General features: G+C 35.1%; 1 protein-coding gene across 1 annotated transcript in view; it reads right to left on the reverse strand.

Annotated features, from left to right (window-relative positions):
• The window catches only part of Vha100-1 (V-type ATPase subunit a family protein Vha100-1), a 233,903-nt gene that overhangs the window by 89,934 nt on the left and 125,906 nt on the right, over nt 1–18,063 (reverse strand). The window contains exon 12 of the mRNA XM_090412379.1: nt 6,556–6,692. Coding sequence (XP_090268505.1) covers nt 6,556–6,692 — 137 coding nt within the window. The remainder of the gene's footprint in view (nt 1–6,555; nt 6,693–18,063) is intronic.

The raw sequence follows: 18,063 nt of genomic DNA on the forward strand, positions 1-18,063 counted from the left end.
GATCACAAAAATTCTCCAACAAAAAAAATGTTAAAAAAAAAAACAAAACAAAACAAAACATATCCACCACCCCAATAGCATTCATTTGCAAAAAAAAAAAAAAAAGTTTCCACATTCACTTCAATAATAGTAGCCTAAATAGCAATATAAACTACTATATATGTTGACATATGTATAAGACGACTCTCAAATACTACAGAAAACCCCTCAAAATCATGGGTTGTTTTGCATGGCAAGTATAAAAAAGGGAAGCTTAATTTCTCGGAATGAACATTTAGATAGTTACAATACATCATTATATAAGAAAATAGGCAGTGTTTATAAACAAATCAGATTAATTTTTTGTTGCATAAATTTATTTAAATATTACAATAGATATAAGTCTTAAATCCATGCTTTGATCACAAAATTACACAAGACATCAAGTGATGCAGCATGCATAGATCCACCATTTGTAAATGACTTTTCACTAGTCAACATCCAATTATTCCACTCTTCTCGCATGTTATCTTTAAATGGTTTGTTCGCCTAGTGGTTGCAATATATAAGTTCAACCACCTGAGTTTTTGTGTTATTTTTTTCTAGAAGACTTTTGGTATTCTCAGTTAAATGATTACGAAACATGGAACATTTTTTCTTTGACAATTTTTTAAAAATATCTTCTTTCTTCCTCCATTCTCTTACCATCTTCTTGGTTATGGTTATGTCAAACTTTCTTGTAGCAACACAGTTATTAGTTTGCTTTGCCATTTCAATTAGAGTAATTTAATTAGAGTAATTTGCATAAATACTAAATCTATGCTATGCAAAAAAAATGGATAACAATGATACCTTACGTTGCATTAATACAAGAAAGAAGAAATTGGGGGGGGGGGGTCGTATTATACGACTGGCATATAAGGCCTTGTCTTATATGCCAGTCGTCCTATATGGTATATGCATCACAAACTAGTCATCTATACCAGAATTACTATATCTATCAGAACCCCAACTGCTCAAACTACATGTTACACAGTTTTGCCTGCCAAGAGAGCAGCACTTGTGTTTATTAGAACTGATATACCATGCTAAAGATTGCAAAAATCTCGAATTCCCACTGTTCGATCTACTTTGGTTCAAAATTTCTTTACTAAATCGACTCGCCCTTTTCATATGCTCTCCAAACTCTGTTAACCACTCTGACCTTCAACTATCTCTCTCTAAAGCTCAACTTTCTACAGTCTAAATATCCCAATAGTGAGGACATCCTTCTTGAAGACTGTCCATAATTCATATTGGCTTCCCTTCTTCAGTTTCGCTGATCAAGCAGGCAGGGATGCCGAGGCATTTGCCATTAGCAATGATCTATTAGAGATCAATCTCTCTACTAGAATACCCAACAATCCTCTTCAAGTATAATGTGAATATAAGTTCTCCTCCTCTTTGTAAGTCAGATCACAAGCTAATACATGCCTCTTATGCCAAAGAATAACCCTTTACCCACCAGTTCAGTCTCACGTCCTTTGGCACTACAAGGCTTCCAAATGGGACAACCTGGGTGACTTCTATTCCTCCTTTCCATGGTCTGACTATTACTTCAGTTCTTCTGATCCAAACACCTGCTCAGACCAAATAACAGAAATCATCATCACAGGAATGAAGGCTTTGATTCCTTATTCCACTCGAAATTATCAACCACTAACCCAAGCCTTGGTTCTCAAAAAAAAAAAAGTGTGCCAATGCAGTAAAAGAAAAAACCTCTGCATACCATGAATGGCTCAAGACCAAAACTCCAGCTGCTCACTCTGCCTATACTACAGCTTGCAACAGCTGTAAAAGAATTATCGCCAAATCCAAATCAGAATTTGAAAGGGACAAATGTTGCAAACTCTGTTCTTTCCTATGTGGCAGTTGCTGCTTCTAGTCCTTTGCTAAGGTCAACAAGTGCAACTTTTGCCCACATGGGTTTCCGCCACTCTCGCATCCGGATGGTACTAGTTACCGACCTAAAGACAAGGCCAACTTACTGGTATCACTGTTCTCTTCAGATTCCTGCATTGAAGATCTGGGTGGAGTTCCCTCAACTCCACCAAGAACAGCTCTCTTCATGTCACCCATAGGCTTCTGCCAGAAAAAAACCTGAAGAATCCTTAATAACCTGAATACAAACAAGGCATCTAGTCTTGACAGTGTCCCAACTATTGTGTTAAAATTGTGCCCCAGAACTAACACATATCCTGTATCGCCTCATCAATATATCCTACAACATGGAAATAGGCAAAGAAAGGTGATAAAAGTCAACCAACAAACTACCATCCAAGCTCTCACTTCTGTTCTTCTAAAATTATGGAGAAGGTAGTCAACAACCACCTTTTGAACCACCTAGAGATCTACCAAATAATCAGTGACCAGTATGGATTCTGACACTTGTAATCTACAGTTGATCTTTGCTTTCACCACCTACCTCTGAAGTTAAGCCATGGAAAAACTCACGTGGTTGACTTTGACATTTCAAAGGCATTTCGTCGGTTTTGGCACAAGGGCCTACTTATCAAACTGCCATCCGATGGTCTACCTTGGACATTCTGCAACTGGATCATCAACTTTCTCACTTTACAGTTACTATGTGTCATGGTGGAAGGTTTCCTCTCCTCAGATTTCCCCACAATGCAGAAGTACCACAGGGTTCCATTCTTTTGCCCATTCTCTTCCTCTTGTATATAAATGATCAACTCTCACAGATTTCCAATCCTATCCATAGCTTTGCTGATGACACTCATTCCTCCTTTGCATTTGACAAACTGTAGTGCTCATGTATTGGAATCCTCAAGATCCATCACAGCCTGTGCCCTGAACTCCGACCCTCCTAGTTATATTCCAATGGAGAAAGAAAAACATTCTCAACTTCAATGCAACCAAAACTCAGTCCTGTCTGATCTCTTGCAAGAAAGAGCTTGTATCCCATCTCCTTACTTTCAATAAACTGAGATATCCAAACACAATCAGATTTCTCTTCTTGGACTCTCATATACTTCTGATCTATCCAGGCAGAAATGCATTTCAACTATAGTTTCTGCAGCTGCCAAAAAACATGATGTACTTTTTTGCAGGAGACACTACTTTACACTATCACAGCTGCTAACTCCATCCAAATCTCAAATACACCAAAATCATGGAATATTGCTCACATATTTGGGATAGTGCACCAAAATCCTCTTTTAAGAGAATTTTGGTGCACTATCCCAAATACATGAGCAATATGGCTAATTAATGATCCTTCTCTCACAGCCATTCAGTTTCTGCCTTGTGCCCTTTCTACAGATAATTTCATGGAAAGTGCTCTGCTGAATTGGTCACTATTATTCCTCCAAAATCAGAACAAGAGATATTGCTAAGAAACACACTTTTATAGTACATTTTGAAACTAACCAAACTAATTTCCACTGTTCACCTTCTGTTCAAACTAAGAGAGAGGGTCATTTGAATGGGTTTATTTAAATTTTCGGTGGTGTTCTAGATTCTATTAATTTCTATGGTGGTGCAAAAAGAAATTACATGGCATTTAAAATTTTCTATGTTAGAAGCCCCCCCCCCCCAAAAAAAAAACCTAGTTGAAACCAACAAACAATTAAAGAAACTACCATTTTTGGTTAGTTTATTGCCATTAATTCTCTTTCTTAATCAAAAAAAGTATTAGAATGTCAAGACATGTAATTACTATTTTCATTTATTAGCTTCTGGGAATGCTAACAAATTACCTGAAAAATGCCATTAGTTTATTATTATATAACACCTCCAGGGAGTCCAAAGACTCATCGAGGGAGGACAACAACTCTACAACTCTGTCTCTACCAACTGCAATTACCATCATCACCATCACTAGATTTTCATAGACAATCACAAACAAATTGCCCATGGCAGGATTCAAACCTGCAGCCTTTTGGCTGGAGAGTAGACATGCTAACCACTCGGCCAACAATTTAAAATTAGGTTTCAAGTGATATTTCAATTTAAAAATATTCTGTGAAATCTTCTGCAGCTTTTCCCACTTAAGTAGGGTCACTGTTTGTGGTGAGTCTCCTCCACAACCTTCTGTCTAGGGCTGTAGCCACATCCAAGTTCTTCATCCTCAAGTCCTCCTCCACCATCTCCCTCCATCTCTTCTTTGGCCATCCGTGCTTCCTCTTCCCCTGAACATTCGTCTGCATGACCTTTCTTCCCACACACACTCTTCCTCCCTCCTCATCACATGACCAAACCATCTCAACTTTGCCTCCTGTATCTTTGCTCCTAAGTTCGTAACTTTCACCATTCCCCTTACATAATCATTTCTTAGACGATCCTTTCTGGTCACACCGCACATCCACCTAAGCATTCTCATCTCCGCTACTTCAATCCTGCTGATGTTATTTTTCCTCAGGGCCACAGTTTACATAGTATACGTCATAGCTGGTCTCACTACTGTCCTATAGATTTTGCCTTTAAGATTGATTGGTACCCTCTTATTGCATAGCACTCCAGCCATCTCTCTCCAGTTCCTCCATCCTGCTTGTATCCTGCATCACACTTCCTTCTCAGCCTCATCATCCTCTTTCATTGTTGAATCTAAGTATCTAAAGTCACTGACCTTCCTGATGACATTTCTTTCCAGCTCTAGATCTGTTTCCTGGCTGCCATCCACTTTGTAACACATATACTCTGTCTTACCTCTGCTCAGTCTCATACCTCTCTCTTCCAGTACTTTCCTCCAACTTTCCAGTTTAGCTGCCACTTCTCTTGATTCTGCACACAGCACGATGTCATCTGCATACAACATAGTCCAAGGCGCATCTTTTCTCACCTCCTCCATCACAATATTAAACAGGAATGGACTTAATGCTGACCCTTGATGCAAGCCAACTGTCACTGGAAAACTTTGTCTCTCCCAGGCAGGTTCGAACTCGTCTTCACATCTCTGTACATCTCCTGCACCAACCTGACATATTTCTCCGGTACTTTCTTCTCCCTCAAACATCTCCAGACTTCTTGCCTTGGCACTCTATCATAAGCTTTCTCCAGATCAATAAAAACCATAGCTCCTGTTGCTTCTCTCGAAACTTTTCCATCATCTGTCGTAACCAAAAGATAGCATCTGTCGACGATCGACCAGGAATGAAGCCAAATTGCTCCTTTCCATAACATCCATTAATTATGCCAGACTGCCGCTTTCCTGCAGTGCATGCAGCATTACTTCAACCTAGCATTCTCTCAACTATTCAATGAGTAATCAGGTAAACAGTAATTAATGTTTAAAAATCATCTTCTTTCCATTTTGCACTACTAAACAATAATAGTGCAATGTAAAAATAAAAGAAAATTGCAGATCTCTAGATGTCACACAGTTTGTAAACCATGCACATTTAATAACATGTAATGTACTTCAATAATATGAATATGAAAAAGTACAGGAACTAATTAAATTAACAAGATATAGTAAACCTCTCAATCCTGGTCACAGATCACTAGTCTTAAAAATTCCCTTTTCTAAAAGGACTAATAAGGTAGAGTAAAGAATATGAAATAAACAAGTTTTTTTTTTTTTTTTTTTTCCACAACTGGGTGGAATAATCTTAAAAATTATGGAAACAACTATTGTGTTAGAGTAAAACTTCAGTTTAATATAAACCAAAATAATCACCCTATGTTTCAACCTTCACACTAAGGTCATCATCTGGAGTATACACATATATACAAAGAAACAAGCTGCACTACAACCTACATGGTATACTAAAGTTACTGGTCAACAGTCAAAACTATTGACCTGACCTCTAGTGGGGCAAAAACCCTTACTACATCGAAGCTAGAGTCCTGTTAATTATTATCTATTAGGTTACAAAATTAAATTAAGCTAGAGAGCAACATGTTCTTACACACACAAAGTTACTCATAAGCATACAATTAAATTAAAACAAACCAGTATGGATGGTAGCCAATAAAAGCTGAAAAATTGCTTCAAGTCCTAAAGTCAGTGTTTGCTGGAAACTTGAACTAATTGGACTGAATGCATGCCATCCAAATTCTTGGGATTTTTATGGCACCATTATTGTTAAGATTAGGGCAGTTAATCAAAACTTCACAGGCTTCTTTAGATTTCCGTTCATACCAGGTTTTTGTATGATGTAAAGAACAAGTACTTTTCCAATCAATTTGGTGTAAGGTGTTAAAAGCATGATATGAGAGTCCTGCTTCACCAAAATTGGTAGAGTAAAATTTATTAAATTTTACTCTAACACGGTAGTTGTTAGAGCAAAAGAAACAGAATACATCTTAAAAATTATTCCATGATTTTTAAGATGTATTCTGATCACCGTGTAAACATGAAGGAAGGAAACAGGATGGAATAGGATGCCATATATCAATGTGGTCATGACAGGTTTTGAGCGAATGCCCGGAAGTTAAGTAAGCCACAAATGTTAGACAGCATTATAAAAACTAAGAAATTAATCGGTTTTCAGAATGCTGGCCTTAAGGTTTTCTATCGTATAATACATTATTTAATTATAACTGAAATGATTTTAATTTCAATGAATAACTCACAGTGGAGGAGCCAGCCAAGCAGATCCAAAAATGTTTAGGGACTTCGAGAAAACATCGTTATATATGAGACCAGTATAAATTGAAAATCCTCCCATCAGTAAAATGATATATCGTCCATTAAAAAAGGTAGTCCAGATCTGTTAAAAGAAAAATGAGATAAAAATCATAGACATATGATGTTTAAAACTCATAGTGCATGAATTACAATAAAATTTATGCTAAGGTCTGTGAAAGCTTATTCAACTAGTTAAATGAATTTGTTGCTATAAAGTTCATTTTCTGTGAGGCACATAAGACATCCACATTAGCTAAAAGTCATTTCAAAAGTTCTGCATATGCATGGCCTGTGGGATAATGTTAGATTTCACCTTCATGTCATTTGCAAGCCAAAATCAAAATGTACTGTGCTCCTTAACTTGAAACCAAAGCAATTTAACAAATATTAATAACAACCTTAAATATCAAATTTCGTTAAATTCCATCCAGTCAGCATGAAATCTGCAATTTTAATTTATTTAGCCAAATTTTGTTAATAAAAAAATCTCCTAACTAAAACCTAAATCAAATTACATGGATATCTTGTGTATTCTGATTCACAAAGTAAAGTTTTTGCAATATATATATATATGTACATAAATAATATATATAAATGTGTCTAGGTTATATATACCTAGACACATTTTGCCTCTGCAAACGGTCCAACTGACCACAAAAGGAGAAAAGCCAGATATAAAATTTGGCTGTGCTTACACATGCTGTGCAATACTTTAAAAAAGCAGTACAAGATCAGAATCTTGTACTGCTTTTTTTCAGAATCAGAATATATTCAGAATATTCAGAATCAGAATATATTCAGAATATTCAGAATCAGAATATATATATATATGAGAACTGATTTACTCGGCTGAGAGACATTTTTTAAAAAATAGTTTAAATTACTATAAGATGAGAGATAATAGAAACACTATTTTAATTAAGTAAATTGCACAACTAGTTTCATCTTCTTAGATGACTTCTTTGAGTACTTAACAAGAGGAAACAACGAACAAGCATTGCAAAAGACAAAAAAAAAAAAACGATACATTAAAGCACTAATGTAATGTTTGAGGTTGTTCTGTGTATCTCTTCATTGTTGAGCATGTGCATGCGTTCAAGGTCTTGTGAACACCAAAGTTGGATAGCAGTGCAATAACAGTGAGAGATTATAGCTGAGGTTAGTGTTGAGATGTACTGGACTGAGGATGATTTCTTTAGATTCTACAATTCTTTGTTCCAGTTCATCATAGCATTGAAAGATATTTTTCCAACTTCTCCCAAAGACTGGATGAATGATCAAGTTTTTGTCGTTAGTGTCAGCAGAATCCAGGACATGGTTCACCAGAGCACTTACTCTGGTTTTACCATATATGACGTCTCTTTTATGTTCCTCTAGATGTTATTTGATGGATTTTTCTATATGGCCAAAATAAGGCATGTTGCAGTTGCACCAAATACAGTAAATGCCTGGATATTTCAGGCTGTTATGTTTTTGCTTGGGAGTACTGAGCAAGGAACTCTGTTCCTTTCTCAGTATGCCTAAGCAGACAAATCGGAAAATATCTTTCAATGCTACGATGAACTGAAAAGAAGAATTGTAGAATCTAAAGAAATATCCAGTACATCTCAACACTAACCTCAGCTATAATCTCTCACACTCACTGTGCTGCTATCCAACTTTGGCATTCACAAGACCTTGAACGCATGCCCAACAGTGAATAGATACACAGAACAGCTTCAAATGTTAATGCTTTAATGTATAGATTTTTTGTCTTGGGCAATGTTTGTTGGTGGTTCCCTCTTGTTATGGTCCCAAAGAAGTATTCTAAGAAGACAAAACTGGTTATGCAGTTTACTTAATTGAAACAGTGTTTTTTTTTTTTTTTATCTCTCAGCTTATAGTCATTTAATCTATTTAAAAAAAAAAAAAAAAAAAAAAATATATATATATATATATATATATATATATATATATAAACCAAAAGAATAAAAAATCCTTAGCTTGCACATGGTACCAATGTACTATATGTTTACAAATAAACCTTTCATGGGTGGGAAGCCACATAAAAGAAGGCTGATATAGGAGGGCCTCAGAACTCTCCTTGAACAGCATTCATGCTAGATATGAATTTAGCATGGTATCCTTGCAAAGGAGGTAAGGCCAATCTGGACTTGTGCAGTTTGATATAATGAATGAAGCTTGGTGTTCAATCATGTTCTCTATGGAATGACCAAAGCTGAATGAATATGTATGGCATAAAGAGAAATTTGCTAAATCACTAAAATAGTGATATATAGCGTGTTCAAACCAATTTTAACTAGCAGATGAGAAAGTTAGGTATAAAAATAAGATATTTTAGAAAAATTAGGAGTGAACAAATGGCATCAATAATAGAATCACATTAGAAATAAAGGTATTAGAAAGGAACATGACAGTATTAGCATTCAAGAATATGAGTATGTAGCCTAATCTAAGGTGATCTAATTAAACAATAGGAGGGGGAAATTTGCAAATGAGATATTTTATGACAGCAGAGAAGAGAAAAAGAAAAAAAAAGGAGTAAGAAGATCTATGTATAATGCATTTAGCTGTGCATACAAGGCAAATGCAAAAGCTGACAAAATAGCAGAGACCGCCAGAGATTTAGTAGAAAACTGACAAAAGCTAGCAGAAATGAAAATTTAACAGATTTGTGTCATTTTGAATGAAATTAAGAAACAAAATATTGATCTCATTCCTAAGAGTTTGCTACAGGTAAAGTTGTACTGTAGGGTAAAGTATCCTATACAGTCAACTTTCCCTACAGCAAACTCATAGGAAGCAGAGAAATAATTTGTTATAGTGGATAATGTAATTTTTTTGCTATGTGAATTTCTTTTAGCATAGCCTTATACTTATGGGGATTTATTGGGAACTTTTTAGTCATCTGTTAAAGTGAGCCAACGGTCTATCCCTTGGGAAGTTAAAATATCAGGAAATGATTGTCTAACATAATTTAATACTGTGATAAAATGAGACAACTACTAAATGTCTAAAAGGTTGCAATATTATACTGTACATAACAAAATTCATTTGGACAGACCAGCAAGAGTCACTATTCTGCAAAAAAACATTTTCATCCCAAGGAGTGTTCATTATTATGCATACAAATTCTATATTACTATGCATATTAAAACACATTTTGTGTATAATTTTCAGATAAGTTTCTAGGCCAAAAGGTGAAAGAATATAACTAACCCTAAGAGATCAAATTTGTTAAATTAATGGTACTACACAATAGGATAACATGCCACATAGAACACTGCTGGGTTATACAATAGGTTCTCACTATAGCAAACCCATAAGGATTGGAGAAATAGGTTGATAAGTGAAAGGCTCACATGAATTTGAAGGAAGGGCAGATGCTCCCCACCATTGCCAGGAAATAAATATCCAAGAAAGTATTAGCATTCAGTTCAATAACTAACTTCTTGAGTTTCTCACACCAAGCTTCAGCAGGTTTACTAGGATCTCTCACTCATCGAATTAGAGTGCATTAATTGGTCCTTAATTTATTTTCCTCCATGCATTTCAGTTTTAAGTGCGAGAAGTGCTTTAAACTTTGAATAAGGACTAAACTAGATTCTATTACCTTACAGTTTCATATCTATTATATTCAACATGATCTACTGAGCGTACACAAATGAAAGTGAAAAACCAGAGCATACTTTCATTTCTGGATATGCTAATCATGCCTTTCCTCAGACAGTCCATCCTTCACTGTCTGCTATAAGCCTACACATACTGGCCAATACATATAGGCTTGCTATCAACATTCAGTACAAAAAACAGTCTCATTAATCCTCAAAAACAGCACAAAATGTCTGCTCCAATGAGTAAGCTCTTAAGCACGAATAACAAATTATCAGCGATACTTTTATATAAAAAAAATGGCTATAGCAAAAATACTATTAGTAAAATTCTTCACAAGAGTGCACCTAAGAATAAATTAAAATAGCAAAACCTCAGGAATTCCATTGTATTCTATTTGCTGTAGTGATCATCTATTGTACAAGGTTCCTTTTGTTTTCATTAGGGAATACAGGTGAACAATGAAATCAATTACAGGAAGAACAGCTTTAAAATCTATACTTCTTTATACTTCTGTACACAGAAGTATAGATAAGAATGATCAAGGAAATTTGATGGAAAAGAGATAAAACTAACAGAATTAACATGTCAACATAAATGTTACTGAGATTAAGACAAAAACAGATGAGATATTTTTAAAAAAGTATTCTCCTCCTCCCAGGCACTAGGAATCAGAAAAGGAGGAGTTAAAACATTCAGTTGAATTTTTTGAATGCGAGTCATTTTCAAATGAGATGATATAGGCAAATTTCAAAATTGGAAAATGACTTATTTATGCCTATAATCCCATAGAAAATTCCAAAAAGGATGAAGTAGAGGAATTAGTCTTAAATCATTAGAGACAGAGTAGATGAGATTTTGGAGAAAATTTAGAGAAAAGGGCAAAGCTATAAATTATAACCAGGACATGCATGATTTCTGCTCGGAACATAGACCTGTTATTAAACCAATGAGTTGTGAATGCTCAAGTAACCATGAAATATGAATTCTCTTTCAACATGTGAACTACACAAAACTGATGGCTATCAGAATTTTCAAAGCTTACTCTGGTAAATGATCAAGGTAACTTTCTACTAAACAAACTTAGCAGCAAAATGGCTATATTACCTATCAGTGAAATCAAAATGAAACCAATCTAACACTACACTGAAAGATGTACGCAGATATTTTCCTGAGTCTGGTCAAGAAAGCTATGCATACAACTGGCAACATAAAGAGTACTAAAGTTGTATTATAATAATACTGATAAAAAATCTGAACAAGAAAATTCAAAGAGACTGTTTCCAGCTACAGTCTACTACAGTCAAACCATTCATCAGCATGGCTTCCTGTGTTTTACATCTTACCCAAGATTTGTCAGTCTCTTTACTATGTGCCTCTTCAGCAGAATGTTCAATGCTTCAATATTCTTTCAACGAACAAATAAACCAAGTTGTTTTATATATATATATATATAGAGAGAGAGAGAGAGAATTATGGTGCATTAGTGTAGATTTGTATGTTTTTTTTTGAGTATTTACTATCTTTATAATATTTTTATTACGATATTTATTGTAATATTGTCAGCATGGCACCAACACGATGAACAATGGCAGCAAAGAGCACGTTGTCTGGCAATTTGAATTTGTTGGATTTTATTCAGTGCAGTGTGTGTGAAAATGTATTCATCAAGAAAATTAAAGAATATGTGGAAGGAAATTGAAACTAAAGAGAGAGAGAATGTATCAAGTGTTTCAAAAGTGAGTGTCTGTTAGGTGATGAGAACGCAACAAATACTGATACAGATATTATTAATAAATGACATTATTAATGTCAAACGTGCGGCCATGGAAACAGAGGAGAACGAAATGGATATTATTAAAGAAATGGCATGCTTAAATGTTATCCTTCATAGGACATAGTGCAAAATTGAAAAATTACAGAAGTGGCAAGAGTTAAGCAGGGTTTGAAAAAAAAAAGAAGTTGATCTGATCTGAAGGAATAATAAAGACCAACTGAACAAACAAGAAAAACAAGTTAAGGAGAAAATTATGGAGACTCAATAATTAGGGGGAGTACTTAACGAAAGCGTGACAAAATCGTGTTTCCTGGTTGCAAAAATTCTTGATAATTAGTCACGCCATCTGGACACAAACAGATAAGTCGAAGGAAATGATTGTCTTGGTTGGCACTAATGAAATGATTTGAGAGGCAAGTATTCTATGAGAGAAGATGTAAAGGAGTTGTTAGAAGAGGCAAAACTGAAGAGTGAGAAAGGTGAAGACTGTAAATCTCCTACCACACTATGACAGAGAGGTGAACTGAGGAGGAGAGCATGATAGCCAATCAGTCAATACATAGATTGTGCAAAAGGAATGATGTAGAATTTGTGGATCTGTGGTCTCTGTTTGGTGGAAAGAAGGCGTACAATGCTAATGAACTGCATGTAAAAAGTTTTGGTGTTTGGTGTCTGGAAAGAGCTTTGTTCAAGTATGCTGAAATGCAAATTCAAGGAAACTTAAGCAATTAGGGTGGAAGCAAGTGATTTTGTATGAAAGCACCCATGAAGCAAGTGAGGAATTTAGTCTCTCAAGCAAAAATATTGAACAGGGTAGTCAATTCAGAAAGTAAAGGTGGGTGGAAGACTAAAGGAATGCTGCAGTTTCTATATACTAATACCAGAAGTATCAGGAATAAGAGAGGGAGGAGTTATTGGCATTGGTTAGCAGAACCTCGGCAAAAGTTTTTGGCATTAGTGAAACTTGGCTAACAGCAGATGATATAGTTATAGGGATAGCATGTGAAGGATTTAGCATTTTCAGGGAAGATAAAGATGACAGGATGGAGGGGAGAGAGTAGTACTGATGATAGCAGATGAATTGTAGCCAAAAAGAATAGGAGACAGGTAGGAGGGTCTATTATATAGTGAAACTTGTGGAGTATTCATAGCTAAATGTACACACGTAAACCACAGTAATTAAATTTTTAATAAGTAAAATATTTCGTCCAAAGCATCTTAGGACATCATCAGTACAATTATTTCAAACAACACAAGGGATAATATACAGTTAGGGCACATGCTTACAATGGAAATCCCTCTATGAGTGCAGTAGCATGTTATAAAATTAAATTAAAATAAAATATCATACATAAATTTATTTTACACAATTAAGGATGACAATTTCCCAGACTTTAGGGATAGTAAGAACATCATTACAATTTAAGTTGGGTCTGTGACATAGGGCTTCAGCACTTTCTTTATATAAATGTGCATGTTTATATAAGGATCTATGTAGAAGTTTGGTGTTTTTTCATTTGATCCTATGGTATTCAACTCCATGTTGTGCAAGGCCAGATTGTGTGGTTTGATAAGATGGATATGGTCTTTACATTCAGAGATGCATTTACTAATAGATCTTCCTGTCTGTCCGTAGTGAGACTGATGAAAGTAAACTAATGAAATAACTGTACTGATTATGTCCTAAAATAGGACGAAATATTTACAAGGCAAGGTTTTAATAAGTAAATATTTCAGATATATTTATTTTAATTCTATAGCATGCTACTGCATGCATAGTGGAAGGCGTACAATGCCTTCCACTATGCAAATTATATGTAAGCATGCCCCCTAACTGCATGTTATTCCTAGTATTGTTTGAAATAACTGTACTGATGATGTCCTAAGATGCTTAAGATGAAATATTTACTTATTAAAAATAATTTAATTACTGTGGTGTGTATGTTTAGTTAGGCAGGGGTGGCTATTCATTTGAAGCAATCTGGTGTGATATTAAGGCGAATAAGACAAAATATACAGTTGCTATAGGCCAGGAAGTTCCACAGATGTGGAGGACATGCATTGCCAAATTAGTACAACGAGTACAGGTTGAGTGATTACTATTATGGGAGACTTCAACTATGGATATATAGACTGGAAGGAAGGAAGATCACATGGTAGGAAAGAAATAGAATTTATACACTTGCTAAGAGATAATTACTTAACACGTTTGCTGCCACGCTCCTTGGGCATAGTTTGTTCCTGCATGACAAGCGCTTTCGCGTCTTCAAGGTCACTACGAGTAATCCTATAGCTGGCTTATCAGACAGAATTTTGTTTCATACGCCAACTATGAGTAATCTCTTATCACCCCACCTATATATTACACGCGCTGACGACTGTGTTTATTGTGTCTAGTCTCTAATCAGTTTCGCCATGACCAGTAAAAGAAAACTAACTGATAAAGAATTAGAAGCTTACGCCAATATGAGCGATGATGAATTTAATGAATTCATCATAGCAAATGGAAGGATAAGAAGGAAGTTCTTTGCATTTCAAATATGCACAAATTTGAAATGGTTGAAGCAAAAAATCGAAATGGTAAAATTCAATTAAAACCAAATATCGTTAGAGATATATTTGGATATGTCAGGCATCGATCTTTCTGATCAAAAGCTTTACTATTCTGCCTTACGAAAGACAATTAGATGGCCAAAGAAATTGGCAATACGCATTTTTGATATATACATTCAAAATGTGCATAAATTTTATAACATAATTACTGGAAACGGAATGACTGTCAAAATTTAGAGATCAATTTATCTCAGTTTTTGTTGGAATGGATGAGCTTACAGCATCACAGAATATCAGCAGGATTTGGGATCTTCATTATTTGGAAATTTTACCACCTACAGAAAAAAAGAATTGCCCGACAAAGCCATGCCACGTATGTACACGAAACACGTTATTATTGTCCTGTTTGCCAGGGGAAACCACCATTGTGCATGGAAAATTGTTTTAAAGTGGTATCATTCGTAATTTGAATAAATTGGTTTTTATTTTATTGATTTCATTTTATAATTTTTATTGATTTTATTAGTTTTAATTTGATTTATAAATTACGGGTTAACTCGTCCTTGGCATAGGAGGTCAGTAATCGTCATATTCGTAGTTGGCTTCCAAGGCACATATATAATATACTATATTTTAGCTGAAATCATTTCCCTTCTACCAAGCCCCCAGATGTGCTCTCCACTTTATTCACAAGCGAAGGGTCCAAATTAAGGTAGTTATACTAAGGGTTAACTCGTGCTTGGTATATGAGGTTGGTAATCGACATACGAGTATATTCGTAGTTGGTTTGTAAGGCTGATATACAAACTACGAGTATACTCGTAGTTGGCAGTGAACGTGTTAAAGCAGCATGTGATGGAGGGAACTAGGGGTGGGAGAGTACTGGACTGGTCATATTTAGATCAGAAGGGCTATCCATAACCAAGGTGTCAACAATGCCTCCAATCAGTGAAAGATTCCGTGCAGTCTTGACTTGGGAGATTGAGGAATATTCTATAAAGAAGGGATATTTGTGGAAGGAACTACAAACTGGTTGGTTTTCTTCAAGCAGAAACCTTAAAAGAGCAAAAACTCTCGTGCAGTACTAAGGAACTTGAAATGTCAGAGAAATGTATTTTTCATAAACAGCTTCGAAACTGCTGTTAGGTCAGTGAAACCTTATCAAAATGAACTAATAAAAAGCAAATATATAGATGCTTGGGTGGCGCCTATGTCTTTTAAGTAGTCCACACTAAGGCAACTTTGGGATGCAGAATGTATTCCAGCAACCTCTCTGGTCAACTTACGAAACTTTCAGAGGCAGGTGATTATGACATGCTTAGGAAAAAGCTTAAATCTGTAACATAGCATGAAGCACTGCAAATGCAGGGGTAAGGATGTTGGTTTCACTGGTCTGAAAGCTGTTTCAAGCTGGTTGGTTCTCTTTAGGGACCAGGCAGAAACCTTAAGAGAGCAAAAAACTCTCGTGCAGTAGTAAGGAAGTTTAAATCTCAGAGAAATGTATTTTTTTGGAAGCAAACTCTCAGTAATTTCATAAGCAAAGTGGATATTAGATCCAGCATTATTTCAAATGAAAGTTTCGTAAGTTGACCAGAGAGCTTGCGGGAATACATTCCTCGACATGCCCAAGTTGCCTTAGTGTGGACTACTTAAAAGACAGGCACTGCGCAAACATCTATATATCTGCCTTTTATTAGTCCATTTTGATAAGGTTTCACTGGCCTGACAATTGTTTCAAAACTGGTTCTCTTCAAGCAGAAACCTTAAAAGAGCAAAAACTCTCGTGCAGTACTAAGGAACTTGAAATATCAGAGAAATGTATTTTTCATAAACAGCTTCGAAACTGTTGTCAGGTCAGTGAAACCTTATGAAAATGGACTAATAAAAAGCGAATATATAGACGCTTGGGTAGTGCTTATGTCTTTTAAGTAGTCCACACCACGCAACTTTGGGATGTGGAATGTATTGTTGCAAGCTCTCTGGTCAACTTATGAAACTTTCATAGTTTATACATTCAGCTTTGAAATAATGTTGGATCTAATATCCACTTTGCTTATGTATTCTGTCACTGTTTATCTCATTTAATAATACATCAGAGTAATTACTCAAAACACTTAGAATACATATTTTGTTTTTCATTCAGCTTTTATGTCACATTTTATTTTAATCCTAATAGTTTTTCTTGAATTTCTTTATTAATGCATTCTTTATCAGAAGTTTTTTTAATAGTACAAAACATTTTGCAACCTTCATATTTATCTGCTATATGACTCATTTAGCTACTTTTACAAAGAGTTTTTGCCTGCAATTCAAGAAGTTTATCTTTGTTTTCTCAGTGAGGCAATACACCCTGTTTCATTTTCATATGAAGTTGACTAAGTCACCTTCAAATGAAAAAAAAAAAAATTTGTGGATTAAAATCAGGTCTTTCCAACTAAAGGCATTGTCAGCACTGATGAAACTATGGAGGCTCATATAGGCACAAGCAATACTAGCACAACTGAAGTCTAAAGTGAAAGTAAGTTAAATGCAAAATTGTGGAGTTTTCCAAAGTGCACTTTCTTTTATTACACAAGTTTGAAGAATTTCTTTCTTATCTCTGAAGAAATATATTACCATCAGATTAACTATATATTAGACTATAAACAGGAATAGTGGTGTTTTTTTTTTTTTTTTTTTTTTAGAAGCACTCATATATTACTGTCCAACTGCAAACAGTTTCTTGAGCTTTTGTTTTCCTGCTGTAAATAATAAGAACAAATGAAGTTAAGATTCTTAATATTTTCTCATCCTCTTTTTGAGAAGGCTTGCATAAATTTAATCGGCAATTCTCATATTCAGCTTAGATGGGAACTATAACAATAATCTGGAATTCAACCTTTTGACCAATCCCTGTGAATTACACAGTGCAGCAAAAAAATTTATACCTCCATATATTTATATATTTAAGCATTTCTAGACAAATATTTTCATAGCACACAAGCTGACCCACCATCTAGGTCCACTGTTGTGTTCACATGGATAATTTTCAATATACTAAGTACCTCCGGTTCATCTATCTCAATGCTCACATCAGTCTGTCACTTCAATAACTGCAAAATCACCACCTGGATGTATACCCTTGCAAAGTAATCGCTTAGTAACTGAACTATTTGTTCTGCTTCTGTCACTTTCCTACCATCAGCAATCATTTCATAATCATCCTTTCTCTTGCTTGCTATGTAACAAAAAACTTGGATTTACTTTGGCCTGCTTAGCTAATTTTCTCTCAAAATCTGTAGTCTTCCTTACCATACTAGTTGCCTTTCTTGTTTGTGCTTTATATTACTCATGAGATACTAATCACCTTGTTGTTTATATTCCTTCCACAATACTTTTTTTTTTTTTGCTGTTCCTGCTTTATATTGCTAGTAATCCACTTAATCCTCATTCAGGTTTATCCTCCTCACCCTTGGTATGCATTCTGATACTGCTCGCTCAAACAATCCTTGACCACTTTCCATACACTAAT

The sequence above is a fragment of the Typopeltis vanoorti genome, chromosome 22 (assembly GCF_054136105.1).
Source record: "Typopeltis vanoorti isolate ZY-2024b chromosome 22, IOZ_Tvanoo_1.0, whole genome shotgun sequence".
NCBI classification, from domain to species: domain Eukaryota; kingdom Metazoa; phylum Arthropoda; class Arachnida; order Uropygi; family Thelyphonidae; genus Typopeltis; species Typopeltis vanoorti.